Raw genomic sequence first — 12,298 nt, forward strand, 5'->3', positions numbered from 1 at the left:
TGCTTAATTTGTAAAATCATAACCTAATTTGATGTTTAATAGGCTTTTCCTTAATCCCTCCTTATTATCCAAGATATTCGCTTATCCAAGCTTCTGCCGGCCCGTTTAGCTTGGATAAGTAAGCCTCTACTGTACTTTGAAGGCCTCAGGGCCCTTCCGCATAGCCATATAACCCAGAATATCAAGATAGAAAATCCCACAATATCTGTTTGAACTGGGTTATCTGAGTCCACACTGCCATATATTCCAGTTCAAAGCAGATAATGTAGGATTTTATTTAGCTGTGTGGAAGGGGCCTCGGGCAACCCACTTTCTTTTCAGCCTCCATTAGAAACCAAAGTCCCCCAAAAGGAAGCTTCCCAACCTCTGGTTTGCCTCACTTTAGACCAGTAGAGAATGAACTACATTAAGCGGAAGTCGTGTCCTGCGCATGCCTCCCCACTCTCAGTAACCAGTGTAGTTTGTGTATAGAGCCCTTACTTCCGGGTCGGTCTAGCCTCCTTCCTCCCACTTTGTGGTGAAGCTGGGAGCGGCCTGTGCGACAATAATAGCAGCATCATGGCCGGCATCAAAGGTAGCTTCGCGGTGGCGGCTTTGAGGGGAAGGAAGGGGAGGGAGCCAGCCGGGAAAGGCGGAAGGTGTCTCCCGGGCCTCTCGGAGAAGGAAGGCGGGCGCTGGGCCCGCCATACAATGACGCCCCCCTACAACGTTTGGGGCCCCGCTTTGTTTCCATGGCAACGGGGACCTTCCTTGGCGGGAGGAGGGGCTGCTTATCCAGGAAGGCCTTCGGGTGTTCCCCGGTCACTGGGGGCCTTGTGATGTGGGCAGTGTCTAGTAGACCCATTGGATTTCACCATTTCTGTGAATCGAAGTGAGGGCCCTTCCACACAGAATATAACCCAGAATATCAAGACAGGAAATCCCACAATATCTGCTTTGAACTGGGTTATCTAAGTCCACACTGCCATATATTCCAGTTCAAAGCAGATATTGTGGGATTTCTTGCCATGATATTCTGATATGGCTGTGTGGAAGGGCCCTAAGCCTCCATGTGCAGGGACATTATATCAGGCCTCCTCCAATTGCAGCCCTCCAGCTGATTGGGCCTCCAACTCCCAGAATTCCTGGCCATTGAACAAGCTGGAGTTGGAGTGCTGCAGCTGGAGGATGCTTGTACAGTAGAGTCTCACTTATCCAACATAAACGGGCCGGCAGAACGTTGGATAAGCGAATATGTTGGATAATGAGGAGAGATTAAGAAAAAGCCTATTAAACATCAAAATAGGTTATGATTTTACAAATTAAGCACCAAAACATCACGTTTTACAACAAATTTGACAGAAAAAGTAGTTCAATACGCAGTAAAGCTATGTAGTAATTACTGTATTTACAAATTTAGCACCAAAAATCACGATTTATTGAAAACATTGACTACAAAAAGGCGTTGGATAATCCAGAACGTTGGATAAGCGAGACTACTGTACTATATCTTTGTGCTTAAGGGGCCTCAGTCTGCAGTATACGCTAGGTACTATTAACCTAACTTACAGAATTGTCGCAAGAAAAATTGAGATAATATATAAGAAATGCCTTGAATGTTAGCCCCAAGTTGTCCTATGTAGTAATCACACATCCTGCACTTTACCCATGCCCTTTCTCCATTACTGCAGCTGCCACTTATTTTATCCCAATTTTTTACAACCTGACAATTTATCGCCACAGTTAGATGATCGCAGCTTAATTGAGACTGAATTGATGTTTTATATGTTACATGCGTTTTATTTTATGTTGTTTTTAGGCACTTTGTGCCATCTGTAAGCTGCCTGAGTCCCTTTGGGGAGATGGTAGCAGAATATAAGAATAAAGTAGTAGTAGTTGTTGTTGTTATTATTATTATTATTATTATTATTATTATATGTGAGGTTGGAAAGCTCTAGCATTCATTAATGCGAGGATAGCTAGTATTTTTGAATGTACAGTTTTTCTATTTGCATATCCACAACTGAAATAAAGTAACATAAAATGGGCAACAACAGGCTGGGCTGTGGCGCAGGCTGGTTAGCAGCCAGCTACAACAAATCACTCTTGACCAAGAGGTCATGAGTTCGAGGCCAGCCCGTGCCTGCATCTGTCTCTGTTCTATGTTATGGCATTGAATGTTTGCCTTATATGTGCAGTGTGATCCGCCCTGAGTCTTCTTCAGGGTGAGAAGGGCGGAATATAAATACTGTAAATAAATAAATAAATAAACCCAACAAAAAGCAGTTTAGCACTAGTAGTATATAAATACTCTGGTTTCTCTTCAGATCATAAAATATAAATGGAACAATCATTCATATGAGCCAACGACATCACCAGATTAGTTTTCAATAGGATAACATGGATTGCAATGCAAGACGTTCACAAACCCAGATGCCAACTACTCATATATTCCTACATCTACTCTGGGAACAATAATAACATCACTCATAACATCAGAGGTACATTTACTTGTCCTTCCTCCAATTCCATCCTATGCCAACAGTGCCCCTCTGCACTGGGCACTTAGAACAGTCTCTATAAAATAGGGTCAATGAACACAAATCTGACATTAAAGGGGGGGGGGGGGTTATAGGTTGTTATTGAACAGGGAAATTACCAAGAAAGAGAACTTCTGAATCAAATTATATTCACAATTCTTAATTCATTAGCAGAGGTATAAACAAAGACAATGCCTTCATGGGACATTATATAGAGTCCTTCCTCCTTCAAATGTAACAAAAGGATTATTTTCAAAGAGTTTTGGACCTAGGAAACTGACTTTTGGGAAACAGAATTTTTTCCCACACAAACTGGCCATTCTAGAGATCTAAAAGAGTTGTATCACACAATCCTTTAAAAATGCAGAGCAAGGGACATCTTTTGAATCTTTCTAGATTCTTTTACATTCGGTCCTACTCCTGCAACTATATTGATGTTTTATGCTTGAGCCCTTAACAGCACTTGGTATGGCATCCAAAGAAGCATGTTTATATATACCAGTGATTCCCAACCTGTGGGCCGCAAGAACGAAAATCTTCCATCCTCTTAAATTATTTTAATTTCCGCTCCCTTCTGCACAGCTGACCATTGCATTGGATAGACCACATCAGCTAAAGATTAATCATAGAATCATAGAATAGTAGAGTTGGGCCATCCAGTCCAGCCCCCTGCCAAGAAGTAGGAAAATCTCATTCAAAGCACCCCCAACAGATGGCCATCCAGCCTCTGCTTAAAAGCCTCCAAAGAAGGAGCCTCCACCACAGTCCGGGGGAGAGAGTTCCACTGCCGAACAGCCCTCACAGTGAGGAAATTCTTCCTGATGTTCAGGTGGAATTTCCTTTCCTGTAGTTTGAAGCCATTGTTCCGTGTCCTAGTCTGCGGGGCAGCAGAAAACAAGCTTGTGGCCTCCTCCCTATGACTTCCCTTCACGTATTTGTACATGGCTATCATGTCTCCTCTCAGCCTTCTCTTCTGCAGGCTAAACATGCCTAGTTCTTTAAACCGCTCCTCATAGGGCTTGTTCTCCAGACCGTTGATCATTTTAGTTGCCCTCCTCTGGACGCTTTCCAGCTTGTCAACATCTCCTTTCAATATGGTTTTCTGTGGACGAGCAGATGGTGACTACTGGATGGCATATGTTCTATATCAAAAAAATAGAGCTGATGTGGTCTATCCAATGCAGTTTTCTGAATCAGCACCCCAAATAACCAAACCAAATCTAAAGTTGACCAAAAACTGATTCATAACCCTTTTTGTATTAATGTTGGAGAGTGGTCCCTGGTCAAGTGGTCTCTGGTCAAAAAAAAGGTTGGGAACCACTGATATATACAAAAGCTTATGTGAAGGTGAAAAAACCCCCCACTTAATCTTAAAGGTGATGCCACATTCCTTTTCTTCCCTCTCTTCATGTCACATGATCAGTCAATAATATATTTTCCTTATAAAATGTAAATGTAAACATGTAAACATTTCAAGATCCTTTTAAATATGTAAAGGGGTATAAAATGTATTTAATACTAACTGGCCTGAACTTACTTATTTGTGAGCTTATCTAAAGATGGTGCTTGGGGGAGGGGGTTTACACTTTTCTTTTTAAAAATCTACTTCCTTCCACCAAACTGCATTCAGTGTTCTTATTTTTATTTCAAAAGCGGTTTAACTGGAAGGTTCTGGTGAGGAGACTAGAAACAGTACTCTCATCTCCTTTCTGTGTATCATTCTTGTCTGCAGAGCCAAATGTTCAGAGATTTTGGAACACTGATAGGATTTTATGTTTCCCTTTATAGCTTTGATCAGCCTGTCCTTTGGGGGAGCTGTTGGACTAATGTTCCTGATGCTTGGCTGTGCACTTCCTCAATACAAGTATGTATACTTTCATATATATGGGTTACCTGTTGCCTTAGTTTCCTTTCAATTTGTAATGTTTTGTCTTTTTCTATAACTAATGGTTTTGAAATAAATAATGAAAAAGAACACTAGGAATCCTTAAAAATCTAAAAGAAGGCAATGGAAAGCTGTCCATGCCTGCTGTTTGTGAAGCACATGGACTCCTTAGTTACATGCTGAAATTGTTTTTCTTTATTGCTACTAAATTGCTCGCTGTTCATTATAAATCAATATTGGATAGTGTATTGCTGGAGTAGCTCAATATTGCATTCCTCTGTTTATATGTCAGGAACAGAGCTTCAGTCAGCAGAGCTTCAGTCAGCTCAACAGTATTGTTTGAGGTCTATGAATAGTTCCATATTCCAGTTAAATTAAAATACTTGGATGTACACACATTTTAATCCCACTACTTTCAATAAATTAATTTTAATATTATGATTGAGAAAGTGTTGTTTAAGAAATGTGTTCTTGTTAAAGTGAAGATCCCATTGTCAATTAGTTATTTCTAAAACTGGCATATTAGGTCTGATTGTTAAACCATTCTGGGCTAAATAACAAAACTCTGCACTCAGGCCCCATCTACATTGCCATATAATTCAGTTTCAGAATACAGATTAACTGCATTATATGGCAGTGTAAGACTCATATAATCCAGTTCAATGGAGTTCAATCTGCATTCTATGAGTCTACACTGACCATCATAATGCAATTCAAACTGCATTACATGGCAGTCTAGATTGAACATTCGTTTCTTTAAAAATGTTTTGTTTTAATGTGGAAAGGGGCATTAGGAATTTTGATAAACCTTAATTATTACCTTTAGAATCTAATTCCAATGTAGTAATCCCATCTAGACTTCCAGAACGCTTCCCTGTCCACCAGTCTCTGTGCAGTCTTACATCTAAGTTATTACCAGCACAGAGTATAGTTTGTAAAATTTCTGTAGCCAAAGAACAGTTTTTCAGGTATCCTGGCTTTACTGTCCTACTATTCTGAAGGGAGTATGGCTCCAGTTTTCCTTTTCAGTTTTTTTTTATTTTACAATTACAATGGAAGCATTTAGGAAACACTGCTTAGAGCTAGACAAGCAAACAGTGAACATGGGACAAATGTTCATGCTAACTTACATATTTCCTGGTGAAAATTTATGAATGAGAATCCTGTTTAAAACATTAAGTTATTTTCGTCAAGGGATTGAGCGATATTTTAAGGGTAATGACTGTAAGAGGAAGAATGGATACAAAACAACAAACAATTAACTTTTTTCTTTGCTCCTAGCCAATATTGGCCATTGTTTGTCCTGTTCTTCTACATCCTCTCTCCAATTCCATACTGCATAGCAAGAAGAGTAGTTGAAGATACAGATGCTACAAGTAACGCCTGCAAGGAACTCGCCATATTTCTTACAACAGGCATTGTTGTTTCAGCATTTGGGCTTCCGATTGTATTTGCCAGAGCACAGCTGGTTAGTATGTCTTCCTTTAGAATAAATACTCCAAAAGCTTATTTAGAGTATTTAATAGGGTGTTCCAGATTTAAAAGGATTTAAATGAGGTGCTCTAAGTTGACATAAACAGCTGAAAAGATACTGGTTGGTTTTAAAATGTATAATGTTGACTCCACGTCATTTGAAGAACATATCCATGTGAACAGTCTCTGTAATCTTCAACCTCGTGTTTCATTGCAGAAGATCCCAGCAGATTATCTCAATTCTTATGGGGAACCCGCAAACAGCTCTGCTTTGAGTATCTCTTTCACAGTGGCTAAGTCTATGTAAAATGTGCTCCCAAAATTGTAAAGGTTAATCTTTGCAGAATCAATCATACTGGCATGACTACTTACATCAGTGTTTCACAAACTGTGCTCCAGATGTTTTGGACTTCAGCTCCCACAGTTCCTAACGGCTTGTAAACTGGCTGGGATTTCTGGGAGCTGAAGTCCAAAACACCAGGAGGAGCACAGTTTGAGAAACACTAATTTACAGCATAATAGACATTCCTTAAAGTTGCCTAATCTATCTGTATGACAGAACGTCTGTATGGTTATCTGCCACAGGTCTTTAGAGCAGACACTAACAAGGATTTATTTGTGCAGACAAACTCAGTATATTGAGGGCTGTTTGAAAGTAGCGACTAAGTGTGAATTGTCAGTAGAAACTGCCCATGTTTCTCTTCCATTATGGCTAAGAACTTTTTCGATAACCTTGGACAACTCACAATAAACCAACCTCAAGCAATCTTCTGTAATATAGAAAAATAATACACTTTACTAGGATTGTTGTAGATGTCAGAAAGCAGTTTGAAGCATATCAAATATGGTCATCTTTCACCCTTGGAAGATGGTCAGAATAATTTTATAACTGGGGATGACTTAGGAAACATCCCAAGTAGTTAAGCGATAGATAGGCTTTGTCCAACAGAGGAATTGGGATGAGGATCCCAGGAGTGACATACAGATCTTTGTCCTCATTAAAAAGATTGAGATGATTCCTGATATGAGAATGGAAAGCTCACTTGAAGACTGATATTTTGATAATTGAAAAATGCTAGCCTAATGCTTGTGTAACGGATCAATAGCAGATGAATAGCCTAGAATAGTGAGTAGTGTGAAGGCATGAAACACTGTTTAAAGGGAACCTGATCCTGAAGATAATATGATTGGGAATACCAAATGGGAGTATCTGAGCTCCTCGGTAGAAACAATGGGCTAGCATATTTTTAAAAATCAGTTAAAGTTGTTTGTACCCAGTGTAAATGATGTACAAGCAATGAAGATTCCTCCATCTGCCGAGCAATTCTTTTGGAGGTAATCTACAGGATAAGATAGTGGGAATGTTATCTTCTCTGCTTGTGTTCACTTTTTTGCTTATGTAACTTTTTCCTTTCCACTACTTACAGATTTATTGGGGAGCCTGTGCACTTGTCCTCACAGGAAATACAGTCATATTTGCTACCATCCTAGGGTTTTTCTTGGTTTTTGGCAGCAATGATGACTTCAGCTGGCAGCAGTGGTGAAAAGAGTCGGAAAGAGAACTATCGGCATCTTGTGTCATTCAGTGGCCATCCATACAACAGAAGGAACAGGCAATAAAGTGAATGTACTGTTTCCACAGAGGGACCCTAGGTGTAGGACACTGTGTAGTAAACTTTTCCTCTCCTTTGACATACAACTTTAGCATTTTGCCTGATTTAAACATTTTAAATTGTCGATGCTGTTTTATTTTAATGCTTTATTTTTATGTGGGAACCAGAACACTTCAGTGTCGTGTTTAAATTTGGTTCTTCTTTGGAGAACATTTTAACTGTGTTTAAACAAAAATCTATCTTTTGACCCTGGGTTATTGTATACAACTATGTCACCAGATTGACAACAGACTGAGGGCACAATGTGATCAAAGGTTTTTGTGAATCCCTATCCTAGGCATGTGTATTTAGTACTAAGTCACATTGAGTTCAGTTTGGATCTACTCCTGAGTGGGTAGGCATAGAATGATGTTTTAAAGAGCTGTATGGTGTCCTTAATTGACAAATATGTACATTGTTGCAGGATTTGGGTAGTGAGAGCTGAAAAAGCTGAAAAGAATAGTTATCTAGTGGATGATTAGTCTGTTACAGTACTTAATCCTCTACACAGGTGAAACATACTATTGGTGAGGGAATGCGATAAATTTTGACCATAATGGGATTCCTGATTTTTATTGATGAGGCATTTGTACTCATTGTACTAATATTTTGCAAGTTTTTATTTGCTGATGCCGTAAATTGGGGGGGGGGGGGGGGGGCGAAGGAATGTGATCTCAACAGTTGAGGTAAGGAAGACAGATGATGTTTAAAAGCCACTTTAAAAACATTTTGAAATCTTCCTATTTCTATGTATTATATGTTTCAAGCTATATCATTTTTGTTGTGTTAGGGGAGATTAATGGAACACCCACAGAACTACTGAATATGGGCACAACCCAGCAAGTTGTTTTCCTGCAGAAGTTACAAAAAATGAATGATAGTGCTCTTGATCAGCATTCATTGTTCCTGTGGCTTGCACAGGACTTCATAGTGGTTTGCACCCACTCTGTCTGCAAAGTATAAAAGGAGAATTTTTACTTCCCCCTTTTTATTTATTTTATACATGATCTAAAAAGGTTTTTCAAATGAAGACTAAAAATTTTGCTGTAGCTAATAACGTACCTGAGAGATCATTTACTGTATTAATATATAGTCGAAGCTTGACAACCTGACAAATCTTTGACTGTGAAGATTTTAAAAGCAATTCTGCCAATATTTTAGTTTATGCAGTAATGTATTGTTAGATCACAATTGTAGTTCTGTTAGAATATCACATGTAACTTGCAATATTTAATATTTGTTGCATACCTCTTAGTTGTCTGTCTCATTAACCATAAATTACCCAATTTTGTAGACATACAGTAATTCTTTTGGAGTGGCGCTTTGCTGACGACGCCTTAGCAAGATCTTCATATGCCTTTGTTTAGTCATGCAAGCTGGTCATGTCAACTGCTTGATTCAGTCACCCAAACATATTCCCTTTTGAAAATTGATTGCTGAACCAAGGGCATGATCCCATCTTCCTTCAAGGTACATATGTGCAGTCTTTTCCACACACACTCGCCATGGCAGGTCCATAGTGTGGAGATTCTACAGAAAACCTATTTTGTCATCTCTTACATCCCTGGGATGTTTCAGAGTTGAAGACAGCTAGTTGGATGTAGTGGTAGTATCTCCTACAGATGCATAGGTGATGCAGGCTTTCTGTGTATTTTGTTCCAAATGACACAGTTCTGGCTGGAAATACAAAACAGATCCTATAGCCCAGTGATCAATTTCCCACCTCCATTCAAGGACGTTTGAGCTGATGATGGATAAGTACAAGTGGGATTTGAAGAACATGTGATATTTATTGGTATTCCCAGTCCCAAGTTTTAAATATCTGAAAATTTTTCAGGTGTGTCTTTGGGATTTGGCAATGTAATGCTTACTGCATGATGCTGAGATTGATTATCTCAAATCCCTGACGTTCCTTTGGGAATTCCCTGCGCTGACAGTGGAATAGTTTTTGCTAATAAATAGACGTGAACTCACTTTGTGATCCTCCCACTCATGTATTATAACAAAATGGGTTCTCTTCTTCCCTGTAGTTGCTCTTCGCCAATGCTATTATATTTCATGGTAGTGTATTTTCTGCATATTGTGTGGACAGCATTGTTGTGGCAATCTTGCTTATTTTTACATATAGTGCTGTCTTTTACTATCAGGTTAGAAGTTTGAGAGGTATGTCTTTTTTCATGTAATATGCACTGAGAAGCATTGCCATCCTTCTACAAAGAAAATTTTTGATGAGAAAATAATAAAAAATTTAAATACCAGATTTTGTTGTTTAATGAGGATCTTAATGAGATAGAAATCTTGTTTTGTTTCAGACAATATGTGAAGGAGGTCTTTGAAAATCTGGAAATTATTTATATAGGCTTTCTATGGAGATCTGTTGTCTATACGGAAATTGATTGGAACAGGTGCATTATGCTTGGCTCTTAAAAACGCAGCATCCATTCATATAGCCTAAAATGGTTATACAATGCAATATAGGCTTGTGTGTGATCCACTAGATTATGATAGAAGTGTGTATAACGTAGCAACATTAAGACTTTTTACCACACTTTCTGGCCAAAGGATTCCAGTGTGGTTTTTATAAAATTAAGACTAAACAAGAAAATGTGTGCCTCCAGCTTTGCAATCTAATTAGAGAGATGGGGCAGAGAAATATGAAAATGCAAGGATGGGTTTTTTCAATATAACACTCTTGGACCTGTTTGAATGTGAAAGCAATAAGAAGAGAAGGATACGAATGGTGTTTCAAACTACTTTTTAAACTGTAGGTCCTGAGCCCAAATGGGGTCCCCTTAGCTCAGTGTTGGGGTCACAAAAATTGGCAACAATAAAAATCTGTTAGCAAAAACATGCAGTGTTTCCAGTGCACTCTGCAGCAAATGCTACAGTTGTACTCCACAAAAAGGAAAATCAGTCCATTTAGCGAGCCTTGCAAATGCTGATTTATTATCAGTAAAAGTTTGGTTTTCAAACCTATTTTATATGCCTGGGGTCATGTAAAAATGTCTTGGAATGGGATCAGAAAGTAGGAAAAGGTTATGAAGCAATGGTTTCAAGAATACCAGCTGCATCAGGAATGGCACTCTGTGAGGACAGCAGAGGGAAAGAAGCCGGATATGCCCAATATATTATAGCTGATTGTAATTTCTGACTCTTGCATACTAATGGTCTTGGATGCCACAAAGATCAATTCACAGGGTGCGGTGGTTTTTAACTTTGAATTTGTTTTAATGATTTTAACTGGGGAATTTTAAAATGTTGTCTATGTTTAATCCTGTTTTAATGCTTGTATATTTTAAATAGTTATGATGATGCTCTTATGTTAAGCCGCTTTGAGTCCTCTTCAGGGGAGACAAAGCAGGATAATAATAATAAGCACAGACATAAACCAGCACAGTGCAGGACTGGCAATGGGAATCAACCAAAAATATCGGACAACAGTCTCTGGTATGCAATCGAGGGTGGCTTGACACCGTGATACCATATGGAAGGAATTTCTGGCCTACCATTCACTGGCCAAATACTGGAAGTTATTCTTCAGAGGTGCGGATACCAGCAGGGAGGGATGAAAGTGCAAGTGGTGAACAGTATTCTGTTGCTATGAGTTTTCCAGGCTGTATGGCCATGTTCCAGAAGCATTCTCTCCTGATGTTTCACCCACATCTATGGCAGGCAATCTCAGAGGTTGTGAGGTTTGTTGGAAATTAGGCAAATCAGGTTTATATTTCTGTGGATGGTCCAGGGTTGGAGAAATAACTCTTCTGGGCTTGAGGCCAGCTTGAATAGCATTGAATGACCTTGCAGTTTCAAAGCCTGGCTGTTTTCTGAGTGGTGTTCTTACTGTCCTGATTTTAAAGTTTTTTTAATACTGGTTGCCAGATTTTGTTCATTTTCATGGTTTCATCCATTCTATTCCCTAAAATGCTGCTGAATACGCATGTAGAATCCATCTCACGTTAAAAACAATGGATGTGGCTCTTAATGAGACATGCTGCATTATCACGGGATGCCTATGCCCAACATCGCTGGAAAAATTATACTGTTTAGCTGGTACTGCACCACCTGATATCTGTCGGGAAGTTTTTTTTTCTTCATGTCAGGAGCAACCTAAGTTGCTTCTGGGGTGAGAGAATTGGCTGTCTGCAAGGACGTTACCCAAGGGACGCCCGGATGTTTTGCCCTCCTTGTGGGAGGCTTCTCTCATGTCCCCACATAGAGCTGGAGTTGATAGAGGGAAGCTCATCCGCACTCTCTCTGGGTGGGATTCGAACCTGGCAGCTTACAGGTCAGCAACCCAACCTTCAAGTCACAAGGCTTTTATCCCCTAGGCTACCCGAGGCTGGCAGTTGGGAAGTCGGGAAGTACGTAGCAGTCTAACGGAAGAACCAAGGCATTGATATCTCCGGCCCATCCTCTGCTCAAATATCAGCCATCATGCCAAAGCCTGAAACCAAAAAAACAGCTTCCTAAGATCTACAGAAATACTTGCAGGAACATCTCAGCAAGCGAGAGTGGCAGGCTAAAACTCAGATGCACAATGGAGGACCTTCTTACAGCGACACCAGAGGCACTCCAAGTGGCTAGCTTCTGGTCAAAGGAAATTTAATACAATGCCACTTTTTTAAACTTTGTGGGTTTTTTATCCATTATAACTGTATTTTCAATTTGCTTCTGGCACGATAAAAATAAATAAATAAATCGGATTATACGCCCCTCCTCCTCCCTGGAAGAGCAGGAAAAACAAAGACCATGGATCCAACCATCAACAA

General features: G+C 39.6%; 1 protein-coding gene across 1 annotated transcript; it reads left to right on the forward strand.

Moving 5' to 3' along the window:
* Positions 1-431: 431 nt before the first annotated feature.
* leprotl1 (leptin receptor overlapping transcript like 1) lies at positions 432-9,787 on the forward strand. The gene is made up of 4 exons (XM_003224642.4): positions 432-574; positions 4,308-4,383; positions 5,686-5,872; positions 7,305-9,787. The coding sequence occupies exons 1-4, from the start codon at positions 559-561 to the stop codon at positions 7,419-7,421; spliced, it is 396 nt and encodes a 131-aa protein (XP_003224690.1). The 5' UTR covers positions 432-558; the 3' UTR covers positions 7,422-9,787.
* The last annotated feature ends 2,511 nt before the right edge of the window (positions 9,788-12,298 follow it).

This window comes from Anolis carolinensis, chromosome 2 (assembly GCF_035594765.1).
Source record: "Anolis carolinensis isolate JA03-04 chromosome 2, rAnoCar3.1.pri, whole genome shotgun sequence".
In the NCBI taxonomy this organism is placed as follows: domain Eukaryota; kingdom Metazoa; phylum Chordata; class Lepidosauria; order Squamata; family Dactyloidae; genus Anolis; species Anolis carolinensis.

Excerpts from the sequence above, each read along its gene's own strand:
- leprotl1 (XM_003224642.4), top strand. Across the intron at positions 4,384-5,685 it reads TGTGCACTTCCTCAATACAA|CCAATATTGGCCATTGTTTG; the intron begins GTATGTATACTT and ends CTTTGCTCCTAG. Across the intron at positions 5,873-7,304 it reads TATTTGCCAGAGCACAGCTG|ATTTATTGGGGAGCCTGTGC; the intron begins GTTAGTATGTCT and ends CACTACTTACAG.